This window comes from Herpailurus yagouaroundi, unplaced genomic scaffold (assembly GCF_014898765.1).
Source record: "Herpailurus yagouaroundi ecotype Mexico unplaced genomic scaffold, PumYag 198, whole genome shotgun sequence".
Taxonomy (NCBI): domain Eukaryota; kingdom Metazoa; phylum Chordata; class Mammalia; order Carnivora; family Felidae; genus Herpailurus; species Herpailurus yagouaroundi.
Window position 1 is genome coordinate 30645629 of NW_024412429.1, and position 13574 is coordinate 30659202.

Below are 13574 nucleotides of genomic sequence, written 5' to 3' on the forward strand. Positions count from 1 at the left end.
ACAGAATTCTTCATGATGCTGATTATAATCCTCTGCATCGCTAAGGGCAGACAGCTGTTTACTAGAGATATTAATGCAGGACGGAGCACATACGTGAAACAGTAAATAACACACGAAAATATGGTGACCTCTTGTATCCAGGTTCTCAACTTAACCATATATATTCATTTAAACAGTCCTTTTTTCTGCCTTCTGAATCTTGAACTAATTCTTAAACCAAACATGTACAAGTTTGGGAGGGTCTATCATGTCCCTACCTGGGCCTCAAAGATGAAAGCTACACAAGCTTCCTGCTCTTATTGGGCACACAGTCGACTTCATTAGCAGAAACCAGTTTGGGAAATAACCTGGAACGCTGGCGTAGGTCACGAACTCGCGCTCCAAATTTTTGTTCCAAATCGACAAAAGGTAGGCGCTGGGATACCGCCCCCTGAAGCCCCTGTCAGTCAACCTGTCTGTGGGCGGGGCACGCCCAAGAGCTTTTTTTTCGTGAGCATAACTGCGCATGCGCTCCGGGGAGGCGGGTGACCCTGAGAAGTTGCTGTCGCGCAGTGCGCGGCTTAAGACGTAGCGCGTGCGCAGGAGCTCAGCGCAGAGGCCTGCCGGAAGCTAAGATGGCGTGTGTGTGTTGTCCAGGCCGCAGTTGGCGCCTTATCGGTATCTAAGCCGTGTGTTTTGTGAGGGGCTGTGGCAAAGGCCCGTTCTCCCGCCATGGCCCGGCATCGGAATGTTCGAGGCTATAATTACGATGAAGGTATGTGGCAGGGTCTTGCCGGGACGTCATTGTCGCCGTTCCAGCTGGGATTCCAGCCCGTTGGCATACACTTTGATCTGTGAGTTTCTCGTTAGTGGTGCCAGGGTGGAATTCACAGCAGCCTCAGTTGGAGAAAATAACAGTTCATCTGAATGCCAGCGAGTGGCGTTGTTTTATGTCGTGATTTCTACCCTCTGGGATTGGTTTTATTTTAGGGCAGGAGAGGTGCTGCACGTCGTCCTATGGGGAGGACATTTGCGGAGGTTGGGATTCGGTGATATTTGTGCACGTCACCTCTCCCTCCCATTGTTTCCTCCCAGGTCGGGTACACAGTTGCCTCCTTCTAGGTGTTCTCTTCCGACCCCACTTTAAAAAATGCCCACGAAATGATGCTCGCTTGTAAAAGACGGATTGATTTCATGCTTACCTTCAATTGTTAGGCTGTAACTATTAGATACACATGGTGAATCTTCTGTGTTTGTTCATGCATACATTTTGTGTAGAACCTGGCTTGAGCTAACTGAACTTAGGTTGTATGAGTTTCAAGTTAAATTGGAAACTTAGGAGACGATAAAAAAGATATTAAAACGGCCTAATTAATAAGTGGATCAGATGATCTTGAGGTGTATACTCCGTTCTTGGTTGATAATGCTCAATATAAATGTTTTTTGGAATGGGAAAAAAAGCAACACTAGAAGCAAGGGAGCTCCAGAAAGTACTTACTGATTTTTAAAAATGAAATAAAAAATGTGCATGTGAATGTTCTCTAGGAGTTTAAAAGGAGTTAGAATTAGTTTAGGATAAGTGCATCATTTCCTTGTAGTAGGATGTAGGCATCACCAAGCATCATACAAACTAAAATTATAAACAAATATGAAGGACTGCAAAAAAGGAGTTAAGACCTGTTGCTTTTTAAAGTGCTAATAGTCTAAGTGTGCTTAATATGTTAGTGGTTGTTATTGGCACTGTCAACAGATTATTCTAGAACATCAGTATGCCCTAACCATAGTGAAGGGTAGCTAACACCCTGTACTGCATTTGGAGATTCGCCTCGCCAGCCTGGCACATGTTAGGTTCCTGGTGTTCACTTCAGATTGGAGGTCGTTTTAAGTGTATGCAGTGGATTTATTGCACGTGGATCGCTGCTACCTGAGGGATGACTTTAGGCCCGAGAGATAGTTTTGCAGTTATGACAGGAAAAGTATGGATAGGCCTAATTGCAATGTACTCATTTCTTCAATAAGTATGCATAATCTCTTCAACCAACATTAATTGAGTGCCTATTCTTCATTAATTGGGTGCTTGGAGTACTGCTCCAAGCTTTGGGGAAAAATAGTAAGATGTTTGAGGGACTGTAGAGGGGGAAATACACAAGGAACCGATGATTCGAGCATGACATGCTACAAAAAGTACTCCCAAGATGCTGTGGGAGCTACTACTTAAGTGAGAACACCTTATTCCCGAGTGGGTTGGAGGAATTTAAAGCAGGGTTTCTGTGTGAAGGAAGGCTTCCTGGATGAGAGGTGCAGGTCCTGTGGGAGTGAGTGCTAAATATCTTTTCACCTGGGCAATCCCAGGTCAGGTTGGTTTTTTTGGTCTTGTTTCTTTGGAACAATTGATGATGTCATAAACAAGCTGTTCCTGTAGCATGGGAGGTTCCTCCCTATTTCCTGCTTATAAAAGTTCTACTCATTTTAAGGGTCCAGTTTATTCTTCTTTTTTTTTTTTCCTAATGTTTCCTTTGTATTATTTTCAAATAATAATTTGAAAATTCTCAAAAGTAATATAACTTTATTAGAGTATGTGCTTTAAAACCTATTGGTTCCTCAGTTTAACTCTCACTTTGTTCTTCTCTGTTGTTTGGATAGTACCTTACATGACTGCCTTTAGCTAATGCTCAATTAGCTACTAATTTTTAATTTTTTTTAACGTTTATTCATTTTTTGAGAGACAGAGAGAGACAGAGCATGAGCGGGGGAAGGGCAGAGAAAGAGAGGGAGACACAGAATCCGAAGCAGGCTCCAGGCTCTGAGCTATCAGCACAGAGCCCGGTGCCAGGCCCGAACCCACGACCTGTGAGATCATGACCTGAGCCGAAGTCAGACACTCAACTGACTGAGCCACCCAGGCACCCCTCAGTTAGCTACTAATTTAAAAGTGCCAGGAGGGCATAGTCTATTCTTTATTATTCTGTTTACTCTGTTGTTACATTTACTCCAGTAGCTGGTAAAATGCTTTATGTGCAGTAAATATTACAAAATTTTGTCAAGGAAAAGAACCACTTTACAAAAATCCTAGGACAGAATTCTCTTCATCTTTATTTATTTATTGGGAAACAGAGTGCTGGCGGGGGAAGGGGGGAGGGAGGGGGAGAAAGAGAGAGAGAGAGAGAGAGAGAGAGAAAGGGAGAGAGAGAAAGGGAGAGAATGAATGAATCCTAAGCAGGTTCCACCCCCATCTCACAACTGTGAGATCTCTTGACCTGAAGTGAAATCAAAAATCAAGAGTCGCAGGCTCAACCGACTGAGCCACCCAGGTGCCTCTCTCTTCATCCTTTTATATTGTGGCACTGTTGGGGCGCCTGGGTGGCTTGGTCGGTTGAGCATCCGACTTTGGCTCAGGTTATGATTTTGAAGTCCATGGGTTCGAGCCCTCACCCCATGTCGGGCTCTGTGCTGACAGCTCAGAGCCTGGAGCCTGCTTCAGATTCTGTCTCTCTCTCTCTCTGCCCCTCCCCCACTCATTCTCTCTCTCTCTCTCTCTCTCTCTCTCTCTCTCTCTGTCAAAAATAAATAAACTTTATATTGTGGCACTGTTAGGGTCACTTTCAGTTGGAAAACTAACCTGGTAAAAAAGATTCTTGCCTTTAATGTCTAATTTTTTTTTTTTTTTTTTTGTAAATGACTCATTTATAAGTTGCTACCTTAGGATTGTGATCTAATAATTTATTCACTGTTACATATTTTTATCCAATAGTTGTATTTGTCTAATTTTTCTTTGCCATAAACATTTGGTTTCAGCATTTGAACATGCTGTTCCTGATACATAAATACCCTGAGAAACTAGGTACCTATCCTTTGGAGTTAGTTTCAATACTACTTTCCTGGGGATCTTTCTCTAGCCACCGCACTTCCAGTTCTGTTTTTGTTGTTCACGTGTGTGTTCCCAAATCAGTCTATATTTCTCATGTCTCAGACACTTGTCATATAATTTTTTAATTGCCTGTTTTTTGTGTTTGGTTCCTGTTAGAGTTTAGGTTCCTATAGATCTGGGAATGTTCCTGTCACTCACTGTTGCCCCTCAGATATCTTTATTAGTCCTTGGCATAGTCTATCATGTGAATAAATACCTTTATGTAAATATATTTATGTTTCTTGGAGGTTTTAGTTTTAAATTGTTTGATTCATTACTTTATAATAAAACAAGAATTGATTTAGTTCCAAACATGTGCTAGGTAGTTGGCTAAGACAAAGCCTTGCCCAGAAGGAGCTTATAGTCTCATGGAATGACATAGATGTATAGTGCTTTGAAGACAGACAGTTGGAGGAGTGTGCTAGAGAGTAAAAGTGCTAGGGGTAGATGTATGAAACAGGTGACATTTGAGCTGGAACCTTAACTAGGAAAAAGAAGCAGCTTTAGGAAATCTGGGCAAAGTGCATATTCTGGTCACTAGGAAAAGAAGTCCAATTAGCGTGAACAAAGCACAAGGGAGTTTAGGATAAGATGGTTTTTATAGAAATTAGCTTGACGTGAAGAAAATCTGTTCTCATGGTCTGATTGTATACCCTGTGCTAGTCAATTGTATGGGAAATAAATGCTTAGGTCATAGACAGCACTTGGTGAAAAAAAAAAAAAATGAATGGATGGCTTATTTCAGGTTTTAACACCAGAGAGACAATTCAAATTTGTGGCCTGTGGTGTTATCGTTTTTTGATTGCATAAAGTGAAAACTTGGAAAAATTTTAATGAAACCCAGTTAGCTTAAAAAAATGAAGAACTGTGTATATCTTTAAAAAAAATTTTTTTTTAATGTTTATTTCTGAGACACAGAGAGACAGAGCATGAGTAGGGGAGGGGCAGAGAGAGAGGGAGACAGAGAATCTGAAGCAGGCTCCAGGCTCTGAGCTGTCAGCACAGAGCCCGACGCGGGGCTCGAACTCACAAACCATGAGATCATGACCTGAGCTGAAGTTGGTCGCTCAACCAACTGAGCCACCCAGGCGCCCCAGAACTGTGTATGTCTTTATGCATAAAGTCAGTAAGTGCCTACTTTGTGGATAAAATTTTTAGAATTTTTTGGAAAAGCAGACATTCCAAGTTCCTGTAATTTTGAGGGATGGTTTAGTTTGGAGAAAGTTCTGATGCTTCCTTGTTAATAACTAAGAATACAAAAAGAACTTGTAAATAAATTTATCTTTTGTGTTTTTATTATAGATTTTGAAGATGATGATCTCTATGGCCAGTCTGTAGAGGATGATTATTGTATTTCGCCATCAACAGGTATTTGATTTCCATTATTTGGGGGTTTAAAAATGTTAAGTAAGTATCATTGTCATTCTAGGACTAGAGTGTTCCATAAGGCTATGATATTATGTAATGTTTAAAAGATAATTGTATGTTAACTTTTAAAGGTGTATAAAATCATTTCTTTACCTAAGAAAAGAATTTAAAGTATTGATTTCATCATTTAGCTTTCAACAACAATTTGAAGAAAACTTTGAAAAGTATGTTTTTTCCAAAATTCTTTGTAACATGCAGTTAATCTAAATTTTACTGAAATGGTAATTTAGTCAATAATGAAAACCTAAAACTTTTGAAAGCAGATAGCAATTAACTTTATATACTCAGGGATCTCTTGAATATTAGAAACATTGAGGTGTTACATATAGACTACGTTTCATATAGTACTTCAGTATACTGTTATATAGTTTGTTAAGTAAACCAAATATATGTAGTTCAGACTTCTGATGGAGCCGAAGAGTCATGTAGAGTTCATTTTTCGGTAGGACTGGGCATCAGTTTGTATCTCCTGCCTACCTGCTGAAAGAGTTCTTTGTCACTGTATAAAGAAAACATGAAACATTCATATATTCTTTTCAGCAAATACATAATGTTCGACCAGACCTTTTCTCATAATTTCCCTAATAATATATTTGTCTTCAAATTTCATTCTGTTCTATAAACAGTTAGTTAAAATGCCCTGCTAAATTTTACTGTGCTGTGAAAGGGTAAAATTAAATACAGTTAGGTACAACATAAGTATAATTCACAGCACTCATTCTCTACAAGTTTAAGGGCTCTATATTAAGAGCTTAATATAATTAACATTCTATCAAAATCCACTTTGTCTTTAATCCCATTTAGTCTCTGAAGCTGCCCTGTAGACCTGTACCTGCTTTAATCTCACTTTCAGTCTCTGATGACCAAATATGTCCCTTCTGACTTTTTAGAATCCCTCTTCCCTATAAAGCAGAGATACTGCACAACTTGTCTTAGCACCTCTCCTTATTGCTCTGAAATGCATCTAGCTCTTGATTTCTGCTTTCCTCATTTAGCCTTACTACTATCAGGGCCTTTCCAATCTTCCTCTAGTGTTACACACTTACCATTCAGGATCCTGTTAGGAGATAGAAATTGTACCAGTCATTTTGCCAGAGAGTATTTATTTGTTTATTTTTGAGAGAGAGAGAGAGCACAGGCAAGGGAAGGGGAGAGAGAGAGAGGGAGACACAGAATGCAAAGCAGGCTCCAGGCTCTGAGCTGTCAGCACAGAGCCCGACGCGGGGCTGGAACCCATGGACTTCGAGATCATGACCTGAGCTGAAGGCAGACACTTAACTGACTGAGCCACCCAGGCACCCCTGCCAGAGAGAATTTAATACAAAAAAATTGTTAGCTAGGTTTTAGAGAACAAAAAAATGCAAAAAGGGCGAGCAAAGTGTCAGGGAGGTGGTAACTTCAGGAAACATTTACAGTTCTGAGTTCCTGGAGGAGCACGTGGGCGAGGTCAGACCCGACCTTTTAGAAGCTCCTGGAGGTGCTTCTAGCTGGAACTTAGGCCTGTGACAGGACGGTGCTGCTTTGCTTCTGAAGTTCAGAGGAGGGGCTGTGGAACGGAGACTCAGACCTCTGAGGAGGGGGACAGTGCATGGCTGGTACCGGTGCCTGCAAAAGGACCTTGTGAACCTGGGATTCAGCCTTTTCAACAGGGAGTTCTAGTCAGCAGGCTGGTCAGGGTGTCTGAGGGATGTGGGCAGGGGCACACTGAAGCTGGTTCTGGGAGTTTTGGGAAAACTGCTAACTGGTACTAACTGCTGTTACTGCAGCGTGCAGTGTTGCTGGGCAGATGGGGGATGGACAAGAAGCAGAAAGGAAAGGAGCACGTGTCTTCCTCTTCTGACCTTCCAGTCTCCCTCTAGCATCTCCCCATTGGCTGATCCTAAAAGGGAGCCAGCTGTCAAAGAAATGAACTTCCTAGAGACTGCAACCCCAGCATCACAAAGCAGAGTAAAGCAGACTGGGTTACAAGCTCAGAGATGGCTTAATCATCATGCCTTTAGAGCTCCTTTGCTGGGATTCAAGACCACATTTTGTAGGGATGAAGGATAAAAGAAATTTCATTTTTTTCAAGGTACCTCTGAGACACTTGCCACTTGCAGTGTTAAAAAAACTTCATGGGTTAACCCTTTGGGGTTCCTACGATATACTGTCACAGTTGACTAGGTGATAAAGTGATATCTGGTAGCATTAACTTTATCACTCATATTTTAAGTGCAGTGGAGAGCATGGCATGTTCATGAAACTGAGAAGATGATGTGAGTGTGATAATTAGATTGGAGTATTTTATTTTATTTGAGAGAGAGAGAGAGAGAGAGCAAGAGCGAGAATGCACACCTGAGCAGGGGAGAGGGGCAGAGGAAGAGAGAGAGAGAGAGAGAGAGAGAGAGAATCTTAAGCAGGGGCTTGGTCCTGGGACCCTAAGATCGTGATCTAAGCTGAAATCAAGAGTCAGACACTCAACCAACTGAACCACCCAGGTGCCCCTAGATGGGAGTTTTTTAAAAAAGCTCTTACATAGTAGAGACTGGATTGAAGGTAGTACATTAGGGGATGTACATAGATTAGTTTGGAGATGGGTTTATTAATCTAGAGGAGATGAGGATATTTGAGGACAGTGTTCTCAAAGTGTGGTCCAGGTACCATCAGCATCACTGGGGAATTTATTAGAAAAGTAATTCTTGGCCCTGTTCAGAGGGGGGCACAGCTGCTCTTTTATTTAATAAGCTCTCCATAGTCTGTTGATGTTTGCTTTGAGAATCAAAGTTTAGGACAAGGGTGGTAGCATTCGATTTGGAGATAGATTCAAGAGATACCTTACAGGAATTAAGGGCTACAGGATCTGGAAGTTGGTTGAATCTGGCTTGCACAGTGTGGAAACCTTTATAGAGAGAGGGACTGCTGAAAGACATCTTAATCTTGCAGGTTAACACATTCATTTATCTAGGCTTATCTGGATAACGTATTCTTGATCTCGTGTAAGGAACTGATGGCATACCACGTCAAGCATTCAGAGGGTGTTTTTTTTGTGTGTGTTCATGGCCTCGCTTTCTTGAGGTCAGAGTTTATCCCTTTGTCTCTCATAGGTCTTGACGGTGTGTCTTGTGTGTGGTTCATTTTCAGGATAGTTTTACTCCTTGAGTTACTTCTGTACTATACACCAAGAAGTCAGTGACTATTGAAGTGGGAGGTACAGTGAAATGGTTTTGAGTTTTTTCTGTGACAAACTGTGTTTTTAACAAATGCATGTGGTTTGGGGTCTTTTAGTTTTTCAAAACATGTATGCAATAGTGATGTTAGATCAGAAACTTATTTTTCTTTTTTAGTGATATATTTTCCAAGTGATTTTCAATGAAAAATGAATAGTGTTAGAAGGATGCTCTGTTCTTAAAGAAGCAACCAGTGTCATTGAAGAGCTGATCATATTCATGGTCTTATGAATTCTGATAATTGAGTGATTTTTATCAATTAATAGGAATTTTTCTAAAATTCATCAGCACATGTACGTTTTTGAACTCTAGGTAGGCACCGTTGTCCTGATGGAAAGGGAATTTCTAAATGTTACAGCTTTTTTTCCTTTGGAAAGATTGACTTTGATATTGCGTGTTGAACATAGCCAAGGAATTGAGGATGGCGAAAAGAGCCTACATATACAACTTTATTTGAACAGTTGTGGGTTTTGTTTTGCCTACTGTAATTGGAAGTGTTAAAGGATAAACTGAGGCATATTGCAATTAGTAAGAATTTATTCGAACAAACACCAGTTTGAATCAGGCAGCTCCAAACTGGAAGTGGTTATGGTCCCCCCACCAGATTGGACTAAGGGGCAGGGATTTTATAGAGAAGATAGGAAACAAAGCAAGGAAATTATTTGATTGACTATAGCTTAAAGGTTGCATTATTTGAGAAAGCCTAGTTGGATTTTTGTGATTGGTGGTTCTTTTTAAAATTTTTTTTTAACGTTTATTTATTTTTGACAGACAGACAGACAGACAGACAGAGCAAGCGGGGGCAGGGCAGAGAGAGATGGAGACACAGAATCCGAAGCAGGCTCCGGGCTCTGAGCTGTCAGCACAGAGCCTGACTTGGGGTTTGAACCCACAGGTTGAGTCGTGATATCATGACCTGAACCTAAGTCTGAAGCTTAATCAACTGAGCCATTGAGGTACCCCTGATTGGTTGTTCTTCTTGATCCTCAGGCTTAGGAGTTGACTCTGGCTTAGTTTTCCATTTGTTAGCCAGGCACTGGAGCCACTCAGTCAAAAGGCCTCCAATGATTGCTTAAACAGTAGTATTCATTCCATTCCAACTCAGAATCTTTATTAAGCATCAATTAACGTGTAAGAAAAACCCAATTCTAATAAATTTATGAATTAATTTGGTATAAGGAAGTATGTTAAATGTCCTCTTCAAATGTGCCAAAGTGGTATGGTGGGTGGAACATTAGTCCTGCTTGAAGGGTGTGGGAAGGCTTCTGGAAGGACTGGGACATTTGGGAGGAAGAATGGCATCTTAGACAGAGGAAACAGTAGTGCTTGAGCAGTGGCCTCTATGTGAGGCTTATTTGAGAACACTCATTTGCAGCAGGAAAGAGGGCTGGGAACGGAAATAGGCAAATTCTGGAAGGCAGTTTTTAATTTTTGGTGTGTCGTGTCAGCTTATTGGAGGTTTTTGAATAAGGGGTAATATTTTTGGAAAGGAACTGATGACCATATACAAAGTGGACTACAGGGGGATTTGTAGGCCAGTTTTTCCTAACTTTCCCTGATATCAGTCATCTGGGAATAGTATAAAAATACAGATTCCCTGGGGGTGCCTGGGTGGCTCAGTTGGTTAAGCGTCAGACTTGGGCTCAGGTCATGATCATGCGATTCACAAGTTCAGGCCCTGCTTTGGCTCTGTGCTGACAGCTTGGAGCCTGGAGCCTGCTTCTGATTCTGTCTCTCTCTCTCTCTCTCTTTCTCTCTCTCTCTCTCTGCCCTTTGCCCACTCGTACTTCGTCTCTCCCTTTCTCAAAAATACATAACACATAAAAAAATACAGATTCCGGTCCCGTTTCCAGCATCACAGAATCAGAACCTCCAGAGGAGGAAGCTCAGGCAGTTGTATCATTAGTGAGTGCTTCTTACATGATATTCAATTTAAGGTGTTTAGGGAACAATTTGAGGCAGTTTAGGAGTCAGGTTTTGAATTCTTTGAAATTTCATATATGTTTAAATGCCTTAAGTTTTAAAAGTAATTATGGGTGTTCCAATTTTTCAGAAAGCATTTCCATCAAAGTTTGTGATTTAAATTTAGAAAAGAATAGTATTTTGTATTTATCCTTTTCTCTCCTCTTTCTTTCTCTTTTTATTGTATTTCTTGCCTTTTGGGTTCTCACTTCAACTTCAGAGATTTGGACTGTTTTTTCCCCACTAGTAGCTATTTTCCCTGGGGACTTTTTCTACCTTCTTTCCCGCCCCAATTCCCAGCAAATCCAGCCAACAGCATTTCTAAAACAGTAGCCACAGTGTAGGTTTCTGAGTTGGATTTGTGTGTAGATTGGGGATAAGAATCCATCCGCTTCCCCCCCCCCCCCAGAAAAAAAATAGTTCCTCTGAGGTTGAGTAGCAGCCTGGATATTGACAACTTCCTTTTCCCTGTCAATTATTTCCTGAGTGAAAATTGTTGAGGGAATTATCTGATTTTTTTCCTTACTTAAGTTTTGATTTTCCTTAGGGTTTTCCTCACAGTTGAAAGATAAGAGAAGAAGTTAGGGAAAGTATTTTTTTTTTTTTTTTTGTTACTTTTAGGCTAAACTGAGTAGTTTATTACAGCTAGGAAAATAATTTCTAAATTACCAGGCACAAAGCGGTCCAGTTTACATTTTTTAGTACCCCAGTTATTATTAACTAATTAATTAATTACTTTAATGTTTATTTTTGAGAGAGTCAGGGAGGGGCAGAGAGGAAGACAGAGGATCCCCAACAGTCTCCATGCTGTCAGTGCAGAGCCTGATGTGGGGCTTGAACTCATGGACTGTGAGATCATGACCTGAGCCAAAACCAAGAGTTGGATGCTTAACCAGCTGAGCCACTCAGGCATCCCACCCCATTTCATTATAATAGCAGTGCTCTATTCTCCTTGTACTAGAGGGAGATAAATAGGGGTATATATGCAACATAATATGTGTATTGTTAAATAAAAAGGTTTTTTTAATGTTTATTTTTGAGAGAGAGAGAGAGAGAGAGAGACACACAGAGCATAAGTAGGGGAGGGTTAGAGAGAGAGGGAGACACAGAATCTGAAACAGGCTCCAGGTTCTGAGCTGTCAGCACAGAGCCCAACATGGGGCTCGAATCCAGGAACCATGAGATCATGACCCGAGGCAAAGTCAGACACAACGAACTGAGCCACCCAGGCACGCCCATAATATGTGTATATTTTTTTTAATGTGTGTTTATTTTTGACACACAGACAGAGCATGAGTGGGGGAGGGGCATAGAGAGCAGGAGACACAGAATCTGAAGCAGGCTCCAGGCTCTGAGCTGTCAGCTCAGAGCCTGATGTGGGGCTCGAACTCACGGAGTGTGAGGTTGTGACCTGAGCGGAAGTCAGACGCTTAACCCACTGAGCCACCCAGGCGCCTCTAATATGTGTATTTTTTGAAAACCTTAGGGTCTTCAGAATTGTATACAAAAAATAGCAGAACTGGGAAAAAATAGGATCGTGACAGATCACTGAGCCTGTAAAGTACTGCAAAAACAGTAATGAAAATGCTTGTACATTTGAAAAGATACCTTAACTTCCTAATAAAGAAATATTCCAGTAACTATAAAACTTTAAATTTTTAAGAAAGGTAAAAGCTTGACAGAAATGTGAGAAATAATTAAACTAACAAGTCATGTTGCAAAGGCAAAATGCTCACAGATCTCGGAGAGTCAAGAAGTGGTAGGCATGCACAAAACAAGTCACAGGTCCTCCAAACTGAGCCTAGAGGAAGAATGTGGCGCGCTCTGGCTTTATGGTACGGTCACAGTTACGGTGTAAGCTGTGGCAGACGTTACTTTGTACCTGCTGCTTTTAGGTGATGATGCAAAACATCGAAGTGGGGGCAAAATCTCATAACCAAAGCAACTTGAATGTTTTACCCTCATCGTTCTCCTGTTTACCATTTGGTGTGAGTAGGTTGTGTTAAGGAAACACGCAGTATGGCAGAATAGCCGCACTCTCTCTCTTACTTGTTCTTTTTGTCCCAGGTGTCTTCCACCTGCTCCTCAGTTTTTCTGATGTTCTTACCTCATTTTGTATAATCGCGCCAGTCTTCGGTGACTGTGCCTCTGTAGCACTCATCTGTACTACTCATTTGGCTCTTAAAATGCATCGTTAGTTTTTTTCTTTGCTTTTACTACTAACCTCTAAGGCCATGCTTTATATAGTCTATGAATAGATAGCACTTATGCCACAGCCCTCTGAGTAGGGGTATTACACATAAGCCATAGCATTATCTAGTGTTTGTATGTGCATTATTTATATGCATTGGTTATAGACTTTATGGTTAGTTTCTCTTTCTTTCATAGGTCATGCCTTCCTGAAAACATGCACAAAGGTTCAATGTGGGAACACTAAGCAGTAGACTTAAGTGTTATGTGCTCTTCCAGAAAGCTAAATACTATAAAATCCCTAGGAACACTTTGCGTGTAGAATGCTGTATTTCTACCCTCTGTCTTTGTAACTTTCTATCTTTCTTAACTTATTCTTTAATTATATTTCTTCACAATTGAACACAAGCTGCAGGAATTGAGGTCAGTGGGCATCCAGCTGAGGTGGAAGAGTCAGCCCTGGGGGCGTTCATGATGATTTTTCTTTTTTGCTCACTTATATTTGGTTGTTGATACGCAGACATATATTGACACTCTCATACTTTGGCTTTCCTCCTTTTAATGAAATATACAATACCAGTTACACATTGAGGGATGACACTGAGTGCTATAGAATGGCACAGGCTGATATCTGAAAGTCAGAGTTAGGTATGTGATGCTATTATGCAGTGTAGACAATGCGTGATTGAAAGGAGGTTTTCAAAAATTAAGGTCTATGATTTTGATCAGCTGTTGGGTTCAGACAAAATTAGCAATTCTCAGAAAGTGAAAATTAAGTTTTTAGTATTTTCTTTTTTTTTTAATTTTTATTAAAAAAATTTTTTTAATGTTTATTTTTGAGAGAGAGAGAGTGGGGCGCCTAGGTGGCGCAGTCGGTTAAGCGTCCTACTTCAGCCAGGTCA

General features: G+C 40.8%; 1 protein-coding gene across 2 annotated transcripts in view; it reads left to right on the forward strand.

The window, feature by feature from the left end:
* The first annotated feature begins 525 nt into the window (after positions 1-525).
* Positions 526-13574, forward strand: part of HBS1L (HBS1 like translational GTPase) — an 88804-nt gene continuing 75755 nt past the window's right edge. Inside the window, exons 1-2 of one of the 2 annotated variants that reach the window (XM_040449117.1) lie at positions 526-754; positions 5189-5254. In XM_040449117.1, coding sequence (XP_040305051.1) covers positions 712-754; positions 5189-5254 — 109 coding nt within the window. In that variant the 5' untranslated portion in view covers positions 526-711. The remainder of the gene's footprint in view (positions 755-5188; positions 5255-13574) is intronic. The other variant, XM_040449116.1, reaches the window with a different exon arrangement.